At 40.5% G+C, this 15,973-nt stretch overlaps 1 protein-coding gene across 4 annotated transcripts in view; it reads right to left on the minus strand.

The window, feature by feature from the left end:
• Positions 1-15,973, minus strand: part of SGCZ (sarcoglycan zeta) — an 832,502-nt gene that overhangs the window by 174,004 nt on the left and 642,525 nt on the right. For all 4 annotated transcript variants that reach the window (XM_061583978.1, XM_061583976.1, XM_061583977.1 and 1 more), the window contains exon 3: positions 6,183-6,284. In XM_061583978.1, coding sequence (XP_061439962.1) covers positions 6,183-6,284 — 102 coding nt within the window. The remainder of the gene's footprint in view (positions 1-6,182; positions 6,285-15,973) is intronic.

Genomic DNA, 15,973 nt, shown 5'->3' on the forward strand with positions numbered 1-15,973 from the left:
TGCCAACAGAAGATTTATGTAACTTCAAAGTTGATAATGAGGACATTTAACTTGTCAAGGATTATCAATACCTTGGTGCAGTCATTAACCAAAGCAGAGACAATAGTCAAGAAATAAAAAAAAAGGCTAGGACTGGGGAGGGCAGCTATGAGAGAACTAGAAAAGGTCCTCAAATGCAAAGCTGTATCACTGAACACCAAAGTCAGGATCATTCAGACCATGGTATTCCCAATCTCTATGTATGGATGTGAAAGTTGGACAGTGAAAAAAGTGGATAAGAGGAAAATCAATTCATTTGAAATGTAGTGTTGGAGAAGAGATTTGCGCATACCATGGACCGCAAAAACCACAAATAACTCGGTGTTAGAACCAGAACTATCACTAGAAGCTAAAATGATGAAACTGAGGTTATCATACTTTGGACACATCATGAGAAGACACGATTCACTAGAAAAGACAATAATGCTGGGAAAAACAGAAGTAGGAAAAGAGGAAGGCCAAAGAAGAGATGGATTGATTCCATAAAGGAAACCACAGACCTGAACTTACAAGATCTGAACAGGGTGGTTTATGACAGATGCTACTGGGGGTTGGTGATTCATAGGGTCGCCATAAGTCTTAATCGACCTGAAGGCACAGAACACACACACACACGGTCCTGGAATCTGGAGTGCTAGTGCCCTCTGCATCTTCCAGTAAGACAAAAGGTTTTTGCAGTCCTCTATGGAATTTTTCAGCTGAATTATTTCATATTTTTTGTTTGCCAGAACTCCACAGTTACTGGATGTGGAATATATGATGGACTTTCTTATATATGATGGACTTTCTTTTTAATATGAGCCTTCCAGCCACAGGGACAAAATCTTAAGTATGACACAAAGCATGTTTGACATTCTGTGGCTGGTTGGATGTTTTGATCAATGAATCTACTGGAAAAAGTTTCTTTGAATGTTTGAAGTGACATTTATGGAAAGAGAGAGCCAATGTAGTGTAGTGGTAAAAGTGTGGGACTACGACCTGGGAGACCAGGATTTGAATCCCCACACAGCCATGAAGCTCACTGGGTGACCTTGGGCCAGTCACTGCCTCTCAGCCTCAGAGGAAGGCAGCGGTAAGCCACCACTGAATACCGCTTATCATGAAAACCCTATTCATAGGGTCGCCATAAGTCAGGATTGACATGAAAGCAGTCCATTTCCATTTTTATGGAAAGAACATAGTCACTGGGCCCCTTGTGTGGTTCTTTCTCCCATGTTTTAGATCTGCAGTGAACAACCTTTTAAAACAGAATCCATGATCTTGCTATCAAGCACAATGTCAAATCCTGCTTTTCTGTGTTAAAGATAGGATCGTTTGAGGAAAGATCTGTCTTATGAAGCTAAGCATTTTAAGTATGATAAGTAAATATACAGTCAAGTAGGAATAGTTATGACAGTCACAATCAAACCACATTTAGGGCACAATCCCACTAAACATAAGAAACGTTAAAGTCCCACTGAGTCCAAAGGAGATAGTTCAGCCCGTGCTTTACCCTCTCATAGAAATCAACAGCAGCTAAAAAAATGTTTGTGCTAGATTTTGCTCATAAAGGAGCATTGTTCTGCCTAGTAGCTATCAACTCCCACCCCCCTTCTGGAAAGGGGGAAATATCTCTGAGGTGCATAGCAGATGGATTTCTGATGGGCAGGTTCCGAAGGTAAAGGAGAGGCTTCAGAAAAAGAGCAAGAGGGAGATTAGGGAGGAACTGTGTGGCTATGTGTGCTTCTTCTATTGAATTTCCTCTTTTTACATTGCAACCTTTAAAGGCGAGGCTTGCCAATTGACCTGAAAACCCGCAGCCTAGCCTGTTCTTCACCTTTAACAGACAATGTGTAGAAATCAGCTGGGGTGATTATAGGGCATGGGAACCAACATGGCCCCTTGCTAATATCACCCAATGAACCAGATGTTACAGGCAAAGATACAGTGGCAGCCAGTAAAAAATGTTAATCCCATTAAAGGCTAGGGTTGGGCAAGAATTCCGCTGAATTCAGATTTAGCACTGGCTTTTCAGTGGTCTGCATATTCTTCACCTTTGCAGAGTGATCCTGTTTGCTCTGAACTTCAACAGCTTTTCTCCAACACTGAATTTCCCCCCTCAAACATATTGTTATTGTATTGATTTTACTCACAGCACAGCACATCAGTACAGATCTCTCTCTGTCTCTGCCACCCCCTTTCATTTGAATAATCCATGCAGGAGGAAGCAAGCTAAACCTTTAATAGAGATGAAAAGGCAAGCTTAGTCCTAGAGTCTCACAGGGGTGGCCACTCCGTGGCTCTCCAGATGCTGCTGAACTACAGCTTCCATCAGTCTCAGCCAACACAGCTCATGGTCAGGGATGATGGGAGCTGTAGTCCAGCAGCACATGGAGACCCACGGAGTGGCCACCCCTGTGAGAGAATACTTACATGGATAAGACTCTCTAGCTTTGCCTTCTAATCTCTGTAGTGTTAACCCGTTAAATTATTAAAAGGCAGATCTAGAGACTAAAAAGCCTTGCCCTCATTAAGGACTCTAGGCTTGCCAAGGAGGAGGTGGTGGATAAGGGGCACTGAAACGGTGCTTTCCTCCAGTCTCTGATAGCTAATGTGAAAACTAATCAGCCTCAGTCACAGTAGAGGAGGAGGTGGTGGTAAAGCTACTTTCTTTTTCAAAATACTGATATTTCCTTCCAAATATTGATATTTCTTTGAAAATATTGATATTTCCTTTCATTTATTGATAATTATTTTCAAAATATCAATATTTCCTTTAAAATATTGATATTATCAATATTTTGGGGGAGAAAAAAACAGACACCAGCAATGGAAAGTGGATAAAGAACAAACTCAAATCAATACCACCTGTTAGGTTGACGGAATTCTTTCAAAGTGACACCAGCCAATGGATCCCATCACTATTACCCTGGTTAAGGTAAAAGTTGGCTATACTTATTCTAACTTCTTCCTACTTAAAAAAATGAACTGGTTATTAGAGATAGAAGTAGAGTGGCAGTCAGTAAAAGTTGGCAACCCCATTAAAGACTCCTGGTTAGGAGAAAAACTGGCAATTCTTATTTCTAACCTTATTTCACTTACTAAGTTAGTCACTTAATAGGGATAAGTTGCATGTGAATTCTTGCCCTCCTAAATGGTGTGTGTTTTCTTATTAGTGAGGATCTTTCTTTTTCCATTCTCATTTTCAATTTGAAGTTTGCCTGATGAGAGAGTTGTAGGCATAGCCTTCTCAAAGCATAATCAAAATAAATTAACAAAAAACCTTTTGGTTTCACGTGTTTTGCTAAGATCTTTCTATGTTTACTCAAGGTTGAAAATGCTGGAAAATTGCAGCTGTTGAAGAATGTCTGTGTTTCAGCTCTTGTATTGTTTCAGAAAGTGCAAATTTGATAAATTTGGCTTTAATTTTTTATATATTATATTTTATTATTATATTTATATCCCACCTTTCCTCCAAAGGAGCTTAAGGTGGCATACATGGTTCTCCTCCCTCTTAAATGCATTTTAAATACAAACCAAATTGCATTTCTTTTCCATCTCTAGTACTTGGTAATCTTTAGGAAATGCAGTCACAAATTCAGTTTATGGTTTTCTCTCAAGTAGATTAGAAATGATTTCCTTGCAATATCCAATTAAACTTGGAGGTCTTTACACCACTGACAGATATCAGTTCCAAGTTAGCTCTCTAGAATGTTCCCAGGGCTGCTTTATGCTTTATGCTGCAAAATGCACAAAGAAGAATACACCTATCCCCTACCCAATGGTGCCACTTAAATGTGTCCTCTTACTTTGTCCTTGGCCACCATTCATTATTATAGAGAATAGTAAATTACTGCACTTGGTGGTGATAATGGTGGAGAGAAAGTGAGCCAGAACAATTGGGGGTGGGTGGCAGAAAGAGCGCCAGCACCAGGTTATTCAAAGGAAAGTAAGACAACATGAAAGTAGAGATGTTTGAGTAATTCAATTTCAGCAGCCTGATCTACACTTTCTGGACTGATCTGAACAAATCAGAACATAATTATAATTGTGTTTGTTCTCCAAATTTTGCAATAACAGTTCTTAGCTCAAAAACATACCAAAATACGCTAAAATATGTATTTTAAGATAAACTACATTTAGATATGCATGAATTGAAACAAAAACGTTTAAATACATATGAGGGGATGAAATACGTATCTATAATATTTAGGTACAAATAATAAATAGAGATTTAATTATGCATTTAAATATGAGTTTTCATACCGATTTTTTTAAAAATCACAGATTAACATGTAAACTAGATGGAATGGATTTATGAATGAACATATGGGAAATTAAGACAGACCTGAAACAGGCTGGTCCATTAATCCCTACAAGAGAACAGTATGGGAGAGGGAGAGGAAGAGAGCCAGAAGAATGGTTCCAGAGGGAAGGAGGAATAGGAGGAGGAGTGAAGGTGTGTTTGGGAAGGGATGGAGTAGAAAGGTATGAGATGAGAGGATGGAGGCACTCCTTCACCCATCCTCTCCGCCATAGCATTTCCTTTTAATCTGTGTACTATGGATTTCTGTCCCATCTTTGAATTCCTAGGGCAGCTTCCAAATAAGCTCACATGCAAGAGTTCTCAACATACCACAATACTAATGTGGCCCAAAAATGGGATATGGCAACGCAGTCAGAATTAGGATTGATTCTGAGTAATACTGCTCATTATGCTGGAGACACCAGAGTAATAAACTGTTCACATTAAAGTAACATGGTAAGAAATATGGCCTAAATTAGGAGATGGTATACTTTCCTGCATAACATTATATCGGGACAGGTTATAATATGCACACAACTGCAGTGGGCATTAGAATCAGTGCTTATTGTAGCCTTAGTGCGGACAAGTTTTAAAATAACTCTTCATTCCTCACAACTTTGGAGCAGCTACGCACATTACATTTCTCTATACTTCATTGATTCAAAACATTTTTGCATCACTCCTTGATTACTGGTTAGCATTGGTATGCTAGAAAGAACTGAAAAAAAGCTAAACACTTCTAAAAATGTATCTTTAAGAACTCCATTGCCACATGATGGAATTGTAATAGCTGGCTTGCTCTGCAGAATTTACAATGTCCTAATTTCACTTGTTTTCTGTAATGTCCTACTTCAAGAGGTAAAACAATTACACACTAAACAATAATGTGATGGGTTGATGTACTTTTGAATGAGATTCTTTTCTCGTCCCAGTCTCGAGCCATTCACTAAGGACACACTCCAATGCATGCTTACGCCTGTTGATTTCAATATGCCTAAGCATATTTACATCTATGTTAAATTTTGGCCTACGGCTGTAATCACACATAATTGGAAGTAAATTCATAGGCATAAGGCCAAGCATATGTTCCAAATGTACCAAACTTCTCATTATATCTGCTAGCTGCTTCCTAATGTTGAATGGTATATTTCCAAAATATATCTAGTTCAGTGCTATAACATTAGCTTTCTCTTATTGTTGAGTAAATACTTAGTAATTAGAACATTAGAAGAACCTTGATCGAACAGAACAATGGCCTATCTAGTGCAGTATCCTGTTTCCCATCCTGGTCAGCCAGATGCCTCTGGGAAGCCTATGAGCAGAACATGAGGGCAATAGCCCTATCCTCACTGTTATTCCATAGAGTCTGGTGTTCAGCAGCATAATGCCCCCAAATCTCTTGATGTTGGTGCCACATATCTGGTAGCACTTAGGAGTTGGATATGTATGAAATTCAGAAAATGCAGACATATTGCCAAGTCTGTTTTACAAATGGCAGGGAAAAACACATTTTGAAGAGAAGGTTTCCAAAATGTATTGGGCCATATCATATATCAGCCACCTATGGCAAAACTTCTGTCATTCTGTGCCACTCTGAGGAACTATGGTTCCATACAGTATAAACAAGCACACCAATGTTTATCTTAGAAATGTTGCAGGGTTAGCCAAATGAAACATAATTATTGATGCACATTAGCTTTTAAGTTCTCTTCACATCTGTGCAGAAATCTAAGAAGAAAATACTTCTTATTTGGAATCATGACCTAAATGTCAATGTAAAGGTATCCTAGAAATCCAATAATATCAGTTAAAAAAACAAAAGCACTTAAGCTTTTTGTATTTAAGCAAAGCAACCTACCTTTCGGGAATGGATTTCTTTCACATACAATGGAAGTAGAAATTCAGATATACCTTCAAGTCGAATTCCTTTTTTGGTGACTCTCAGATTCCCCATTCCATCCTAGAAGCAATAATATACAAATGTGTGTATATGTTGTTGAGTTGGGAAGCTAACTATATATACAATTCACTATTTACTCCCACCAAAGCTCAGGTTTAGAAAGTTAATGCTAAAAGTAATGTAAATGCAGAGGGAAAATGAATATGTCTGGTTGATTATATAAGATTCATGACATGAATCCATATTTGACAAGATTTTTGATGAGTACATTGCCTACTGGCAACATACTTTAAAAAAGTTCAACACATATCTCTGTGACATGTACCCTTCCATATTCTGAGCTACCTAGTTCAAAAAACTCTGTGTTGCTTTATGTATTGGTCCCATGTTGTTCTGGAAATGTAGGGTCACTAGGGGAGGAGCCATCTGTAGCCTGAAGATTAGCAGCTGAAATTATGTGAAAGAACCTAAGAAGAGCCTATTGAATCAGGCCAATAGCGCATCTAGTCCTACATCCTGTTCTCACAGTGGCCAACCAGATGCCTATGGAAAGCCTGGAAGCAGGACTTGAGTGCAAGAGCACTCTCTTCTCCTGCATTTTCCAGGAACTCGTATTCAGAAGCATACTGGCTCCAACAGTGGAGGCAAAGCATAGCCATCATGGCTAGTAGCCACTGATAGCCATGTTCCCCATGGCTTGTGTTAAACAGGAACAATATACGTACTAAATGTCCATATGAGATTTCAAATTTAAAGTCTTACAAATGGCATAGGATTCTCCACTTGGTTCTAAGATTCAGTTGTATGTTTACACCTAGTCTGAGCCAGTTTTGAAATTGCCTTATTCCTGGATGGAGAGACAGAAACTCCTGACTCTTCTGTATTAAAACAGAAAAACAGTTAACACAGTATAGTGTTGGATTAGGACCAGAGGGACCTATGTTAAAATTCCCAATCAGTGATGAAGTTCCTAGTCACTTCAGTCATCTGTTGAATTGGCCACAACTACATTTGGGCATAGTAAACATAGGAAATGTAGACAGATACATGTTCCTGGACATACATTGGGGAGCTTCATGGTACGTATTCTGAGGCTTTTTGAAACATGCAACTCTTCTTCACTCTTTTTATGTGGGAAGCATCAGTGTAAGGCCACATTTGCACCAAACATTTAATGCACTATTATACCACTTTTAACAGTCATGGGTTCTCTCAAAGAATCCTGGGAATTGTAGTTGGTTAAGAGTGCTGAGAGTTGCTAGGAGATGCCTATTCCCCTCACAGATATACAATTCACAGAGTGGTTTAACAATCAATCCCTCTACCCAGAGAACTCTGGGAACTGTAGCTCTGTGAGGGGAGAGGAGCAATTGCTTTCATATCCTACTTGTGAGCTTCCGAGAAGCATCAGCTCAACTGACTAGATAGCCCTCTGGTATAATCCTGCATTCTGCCATTCTTAATTTATCTAGATTGTGTATCTGCTCTGTCTAATGGTGGCTATAAAATACTACTTTATTTAATTAGGTTTACTGGGTAAAGAAAAGGAATATACTTCAGGCATTACCCATGCCTTTCTTGCTTGAAAGGATTTTCAATGCACTGACTAAAAAGAATTAAACTAGCCCTCCATCTGTCTGCCCCGTGCTAGAATAATCTTTTGCTTCTTGAAAAATATCCCATGTTCATTTCACATTTGCAGTTCTATATATTACATCCATTTAATGGGTCCTTAAAATGCGTATCAGTGGCCACTTTTTCAAATCCAGAGGCTTATAGTTTCCTTGGTGTTAGCACGAGCGGCATGACTAAAGTCCATGAACCTCATTATTTTTCATTTTGTTGCTTTCTTGGGCCATCCATCATTTATCTCTTTTTCCTGAGAGTGGAAATAGCTCTTAAGGATCTTGGTGTGTCCAACTCCCCATAGATTAAATTAATCTAAATCCCACTGAATTTAATACAGATCATAAATCCTAACAGCAAATCTTTCCTTTCTAATGATTTATAATTATGAAAGTCTTGTATCTGATACTTTTCTGACTGAACAGTTATCAAATGGAGGACAATTCAATTCCTTTTAACATCTTTTTAGAATAATACGTTCTGAGGGCAAATTGTTCTCTCCCACCCACCTCTGCCTGCATTGCTCCCCGGTCTGAGTGCACTTGCCCTCAGCCTTTCCTTTATTAAACAACTGTGTTCCCCCCGAACCACACAGGCCATAATGATGGAGATTTAATCAGGCTGTCCTTGGAAAGGGTGAGAGTAAAAGAGATTCTCCTCTACCCTGCCCAAGCAAGAGATCACAATTGCTAGTCTAGTGACAGCTGATAAAGGAACTGGTTTAATCATGAGGTTGCCAATGAAGGAACATGGCCAATGGGCTGAAAAGGTTCTTGTTCCCCACACCTGATTTATTTCAATGTCGGGTTTGAGCCTTAGAATGATCCCCCATTTAAGGTTACTGAATCTCGAATCCTATGCTCTGTATTTTCAATAATTTTATCATAGCAGTAAAAGAAAACCAGAAAAATGCAACCATAAGGCTTTAACTGGTATGAAATATTATATATGTAGAGCTGTCACTGCACTTGAAAGATAATAAATGCATATCATGATGGTGAAGCAAATCTACTGACCCAACAATTTTCCATACTACTACTACTACTACTACTGCTACTACTAATAATAATAATGGAAACAAAAAAGTTTCAACAGGCAAATGTGAAGAGTGTAAATGCTAATGTTAAAGTATGAACCTGATAAAAATGGCTGCAAAACAAATAGCTTACAATATGCTTATTATACACAAATAATCTACACTAGAGATAGCCAGCTGTTGTCCCATGGACTAGATGCTGTTCCCAAGGTTTTTCAAATATACCCTCTGCTCTGACCACCGTACCAAATTGTAATCAAGGTACAGAAACTTGGTTGCCCATAATATCCCTTGTAATGCTTTCATTGTTGTAATGAAGTTGTAATAAATAGTTATTCCCATGTAGAAATATTCTATGGATAATATCCAACATTAGTTATACACAGAGGAGACCCACTGAAATCAATGTACCCGAGTAACTTAAGTGATTTCAATGGGGGTACTCTGCATATGATCAGCAGTGGATACCACTTTATGTTACATTTTACGGCAAATACATATATCTATGATATACCTTAAGAACTTTCATTTAGGGCAGCTGTAGTGGTTAGAGTGTTCAATCCCCACACAGCCATGAAGCTCACTGGGTGACCTTGGGCCAGTCACTGCCTCTCAGCCTCGGAGGAAGGCAATGGTAAACCACCTCTGAATACTGCTTACCATGAAAACCCTATTCATAGGGTCGCCATAAGTCAGAATTGACTTGAAGGCAATCCATTTCCATTTCATAAATAAAGTAAAATAAATAATACTATGATTGTGTACACATGATCCATACCTGTAGGATGGTGTCTACAGTGGGAAAATATACTTATGGATCTGAATAATACTTCAATTGGCCATCCCAAGTCTCTACTATCCTTCCCCCCCCATTTCCTGAGAAATCCTGGGCATCTCAGGAGCTACCTCATGAACAGGCATATACATATTGGGGGGAAATGGCATAATTGCTTATTTGGTGTCTGACAGACCTTGATACCATAATGCTGGCTTTTCTTCAAAATCAATACTGCAAAATTATTTGATGCTGATGCTGGATAACATGAATTATTGTTTTTCTGTTTGTGTAATCACAATACCTTTGGAAATGAAATTATCCTTCACATAACACCCAAAATTGGCAAGGAGTCAAAGCCAATGCTAAAGGTTGTTCTCATTATAACTTGAGAATTCATAACGGGAAAAAAAGATAGATATTGGGGAACTGATTTGATTTCTTTGGGGCATTGGGCTTAAAAATAAACCAAAGGGGAAAATAACAACCTCTAACATGAGATTCCTGGAGTTCTAACTAACAAGACCTTAAAGACTACAAACCAGCTTTGACCTAGTAAATTTTAATAGCTCTAAGTTGTCAGTTTTCAAACTATATTCATAGTATAGGTTCAACTAGGACAAAACATAAAACATCAAGGATAGTAGAGACAGACAGGGAAAATATTTGGGGAAGGAAAAGATCACATTATACTTGTCAGGAAATTGCCTTGTATCTGTGTATTTTTAAGAACATGGTGAAATGCAAGCTCTTGAAAAGATTATAATCACATATTCTGCCCTTAAACAATATTGTTCTAGAAGTGATGTTCTAAATCGATGCACAAGCAATGACCCAGGCCAACACATGACACAATGTGTGTGACAGTGTGAGTTGGTTAACATACAGGCGCAGAGATAGACATAATTGTCTACCATGTTGATGGTATGCTACAAAATTCTAAGAATGACGTTCCTGACTATTTGGTGAGGGACGGGTTTGCCACACCCTATTAGTGGAAGGCTCGGGAAGGTTCGAAAAAGGTTTGTAATAGGTCAGGTGGTGCACCTTGTCCAATTGGGCAAGGGTTCAAGCAGCTATATATAGACTGCTCCTCCCTAGGCACGCGCCTTTTTTGCCTTGCGGCACGTTGGGAAAGGCTGAGAGACTGGCATAGTCCTTGCTGCCTCGTGATTCTCCTTGTGACTGATTGTTGGTGATCGTATTTGGTGACGAATTTTATTGCTTTAATTTATAACTTAACTTAATTGTTCAGACGGTGTTCCCAGAAAGCGGGGGGGGGAATCCCTTCTTTCCATTTAAACCCAACCCCCCCTCCCCTCTCCAAAATATTTGTCCGTCCTCTAGCGTTAGCAGGGGATGGAGGGCGGAGTAGTATTCTTTACTCCTGTGATCCCTGTTTTACTAAAAAATAAAATAAAATTACAATAATAAATAATCCCGTTCTTCTTACCGCCTCATGGTGCGGTGTGTGCCTTGTTAGTTTTTCTTTTGTGCCCTTGGCATCGTGGGCCTGCCACGCCTGATTGCGGAGGCTTGAGTGTGCTGTGCTTCGGCTGAGCAGCGTGCGCCGGCGGCTTTTGTGTATCGCGTGCCGCTGATAAAGTCGCTGCGTGGAGCCTGCTTCCGGTTTGGTAGCCGGAGTCCGTCGCTTCAGCGTCTTTTATCTTGCTTCCTTGGGGGTTCAACGCTGTGGTGAAGCAAGTAGGGCATTTTAAAGCACCCCCCTCTTAGCTTTTCCTCCACGGATCAGCTGTGTGGCTGGATCAGCTGTGAGGCGGCACGGGAGGTTTTTTCCTTAGCTTGCTTCCAGCCGTTTGTTTTTCCTATTTGAATTTCCCGCTTCTGAGTTGTTTCCGTGTCTTTGTTGTTTCCTAATTAACTATATAATATCCTCTCCGGTTTTATTTAATATTGTCCTTGTTTAGAGATCAAGTGGTTGGTTTGGGTTAGTTATAAATAAATATTTAAATTCATTATTAGTATTTCAGCTATATAATTAATTAATTATAATTAAATAAGTTGTTTTTTTTTATAAATTAAGGGAATTCATATTGGATTTTGAATTAATTATAAATAAATACATAAATACATAAATAATTTTTTAAAAAAAAATTATTTCTTTTTTAACAATTTTTATATACATATAAATAATATCTGCGTTATATTGATAGTTAATTAATTTGTAAGTTGTTTTAATATATATTGGGGTTTTCTTTGGCATAAAATGTTAATTATCGTAAGTATTGGGAATTGATTGGTGTTTCATTCTTTACCCCCCCCCCCATTTTAATTCTGTTTGTACTCCTAAATTCATGTTTTGGTTTTAAAATGCTGTTCTTGATCAATTAGCTTCATAATTTTGTTGCATTTATTGTGCATGGAGAAAAAGTATAGATGCTTATGTAATATCATCTAAAGGGCAATAGATAATGTATTTTAAGGTGAGTTCATTGGAATCCCACATCTCAGACTTCTTATGTGGCTTCAAAATACGTATAAGTGTGATTCAGAGAAAGGTAATTTATGCTAGGCAAGCATAAAGGAAACGCTCTACAGCCAGGTGAACTTACTGTTGTGGCTTTCTGAGAGCTGATACGTTAAGGTTAATGGAAAAATAAATAAATAAATAAGTAAATAATTATATATATATATATATAAGTTTGCTAAATCAGTGTTTGTTGGCTTTTTGAGTGATTAAGTTTTAACTGTAATTTTCTTTATGGATCTCTAGTAGTTAATAAGCTTATAACAATAGTTTTTCTATAGCAGGAGGGTAGCAGGAATGTTTTAATATGTTGGTTGCTTAAGGCATTCTATTGCCTGTAGTTTTGAATGCTTTGTTTTATCCCCGAAATAGCTAAATGAAATATACAATATGCCTATTTTAGGAATGATAGCTTATTGGTTCTTGCTTAAACTGCTCCTCTAGCACTTGGTAAATCTATATCGTGAAGCTTTTCCAAGGCATTTTTAATTCAATTTAACTTTATTCCAAAAATATGAATAGTATAGTGCTTGTTTCACAAGATACAGGTACCCTCTTCAATCACATCTATTTCATGGCAGTCTCGTGCATACTAGGCGCTGCTACCTGTTAGATTCACATTCATTCATACGTCGGGATGGCAGCACTTGTTTACATCATATGAAGAAGAACCTTCTGTGGGAAACCTGCATAGGTTGTGTGGGCTTTTGCGTTATGGCCAGGTTGTCGCCTAGATCCTGATCACTTCTACTGGGTTGTGCAAGTGCTGCTGGCCAGATGAGACTTCAACGGCCATCCTTTCTTCAAGAACAAAGGACTTGCTCCTGTAGCTTGAACTGTAGGTAAGCTTTGATGCAGTCGGTGTTTGGTATTTTGGTGTCAATTTAGGATCTTGGGTGTGCCGAATAATGGCTGGCTGCTTTTAAGGGGCCTGGGGCTCACAATAGAATTTAATTTCTGGACTATTTTCCAACAGTGCTTGTGGTATATATGTGGCCTTCTGCCCTTCTGATCCGCATGATACGTTCAGTGCAGCACTTGGCTATGGTTATGTGGTAAATCCCCAGAACCTCAACGTGATTTGAGCTATGCGCCTTGTGCATGCGTTTATTCCGCAAAGTACAGTTGCATTCCACTCGAATGCCGCCTGATCCTATGAGGCCATCCCCCCCCATGTATGATTGATGTACACCTTGTTGCAGCCCATGCTCTACTAAGGAGGGCAGGACATTACCGTTGGGAATATATCCTGCCTCCTTTTTGCCTTTTTTCTTTAATTTTCAGGCCAAAGGCATTCAAGAACCCATTTCATGAAAACCAAATGAGGCTAGTCGCATTCCACCCTGATACTGCCGGGTCCTATGTGGCCCCTGTTATACTGTTGATGTTCCTGCCTTCAATGATTCTTAGTGCCCCTCTTCCAGGCCGGTTATCCTGGGCGGTGGCCTTACCAATAATTTAGGGAGCCTTTTGCCCTGGTAAAATTAGCTTTCCGGGCAAGTCATTGTAATATTTGAGCCCTGCACTTATATTGCTGTGCTGTTGTCAGTGCATATGTTTAAGACGGACCAGTGGGCTTGTGATTGAGTGGTGAAGCTGAGGGGCTGCCCATCGCCCTCTCTGTCCCTGGTTCGCTGAGGGATCTTTCTCTCTGATTAGACCAGTGGGCCAGTACTACCTTTTCAAGTATCAATGGCTACGCATTGATTCAGTTTTGATTATTGCTATGTTATTCGCAAGGCCATTATGTTTAAGGATTACATTTCTTTCATGCAGGAGCAGCTGCAACAGTTGCCATCGTGGGCACGTGTTCTGGAAGTATTCTGCTATTTATGCTGTATTCAAAGGGCAAAAACTTAATTCTGTCATAACTATCGCTTGACACTTCTCGGCGCTGGCCTTTAATCCAAGGCAAGAGGAATGCAGGATCATTCTGTGGATTTAGCGTCAGTAAGGTCCTTGTGGGTTGGTCGCGTTCCGTTCCTAGGGCCTCTGACCGGAGGAGGCTAATCACGCCCAATGTCCTCCTTCAGATCCTGCCTTTATTTAGGTCAATGTGCTCATCTTGTATGAGTTGCACCTGTTCGCCGCAGCAACTCTGACGATGTTCTATGGTGCTTTTCGCCCTAGTGAATTATTGGTTTCCTCAAAGCGCGATGTGTCCTATCGGGCCTTATGCTCTGGCGATTGCACGTTAGGTGCAGATTTAGTGAGGTTCTCCTTAAAAGTCTATAAGACTGATCAAAAGGGCCATGGCAGTTTTGCTTCTTTATAGTTGCCAGGTACCTGACTTATGCCCATTTTCCGCTATGCAGTAATGTTTGTGTTTCAGGCCAGCTGGCCAGCGTTATCTCTTTATACATGCAGATGGTTCTGCCCTGACTCAGTTTCAATTTTGGGCCGTTGTTCGGCGGGCCTTGTTGGCCAGTGGTTGCGATGTTGGAGTCTATGGGCTGCATTCCTTCCAGATTGGAGTAGCTACGGCCACTGCCCTTGTGGGCTTGAGCATTGAGGATGTCCAGGTGATTGGCATGGGGCGTTCTTCAGCTATAACTTCTGCCCTTGCTCCCAGCACTCAGAGGGTGTACCAGCTTGCCTTGGGGACGTTCCAGGCATTCCGTGCCATTAGTGCTTTGCCTCCTGTATGGCCTATTCTTGTTCACATTGGCTGCAGTTTATCTATATCTGAATGGGCAATCTCATATTTCTACCATCGCCGGACACCTCTCTGCGCTGGCCTTTATTTCCCAGGCAAGAGGAATGCAGGATCATTCTGTAGACTTTAGGGTCAGGAAGGTCCTTCAGGGTTGGTCGCGTTCCACTCACAGGCCCACTGACTGAAGGAGGCCAATCACGCCCGATGTTCTCCTTCAGATCCTGCCTTTATTTAGGTCTCTGTGCTCATCTCAGTATGAGTCGCACCTGTTCGCCGCAGTAACTCTGACGATGTTCTATGGTGCTTTTCGCCCTAGTGAAGTGCTAGCTTCCTCAAAGCGCGATGTGTCCTATCGAGCCTTTTGCTTTGGCGATTGCACGCTAGGTGCAGATATAGTTAGGCTTTCCCTTCAAGTCTCTAAGACGGATCAAAAGGGCCGTGGCAGTATTATTTCATTGAAAGTTTGCCAGGTTCCTGAATTATGCCCTGTGGCTGCAGTGCGATTATTTATGTTATTGAGGCCAGCGAGCCAGCGTTATCTCTTTGTACATGCGGATGGTTCTGCCCTGACACAATTTCAATTTTGGACCGTTGTTCAGCGGGCCTTGTTGGCCAGTGGTCGTGATGCTGGAGTCTATGGGCTGCACTCATTTCGGATTGGGGCAGCTACGGCCGCCGCCCTCGTGGGCATGAGCGTTGAGGATATCCAGGCGATTGGAAGGTGGCGTTCTTCCGCTTTCAAGTCCTACATTAGATATTGATAGTAATGTGTTGTTCTTTCTTCTTAGGTATGAGGAGCCTTCCAGTGCCTGCAAGGGTCGTCCTGTGTGGCCACTCGATTTTGTTTTGGGCCCATCGGAGAGCCTCTTCTACTGTTGCCGGGAGACAGCTGCAGCTTTCACTCAGCACTATGGTTAGCTGGGAGGCTCAGAGAGGCATGCTATGGAATGCACTCATGCCTGTGGTGGGTCGGCTGATGGCTTCGCCTAGCCGGCCACATGTGTTGGTGGTTCACTTGGGGGAGAATGATTTGGTGCAGCAGCCCGGTATGGATTTGCTGCTTAAGATCACACGGGATTTTAATACACTCATCCAGTCGTATCCGGACCTTGTTTTAGTGTGGTCCGACATGCTGGTGAGACGGGTCTGGAGGGGTGCTGTGCATCCT

This window comes from Rhineura floridana, chromosome 9, assembly GCF_030035675.1.
Source record: "Rhineura floridana isolate rRhiFlo1 chromosome 9, rRhiFlo1.hap2, whole genome shotgun sequence".
Classification (NCBI taxonomy): domain Eukaryota; kingdom Metazoa; phylum Chordata; class Lepidosauria; order Squamata; family Rhineuridae; genus Rhineura; species Rhineura floridana.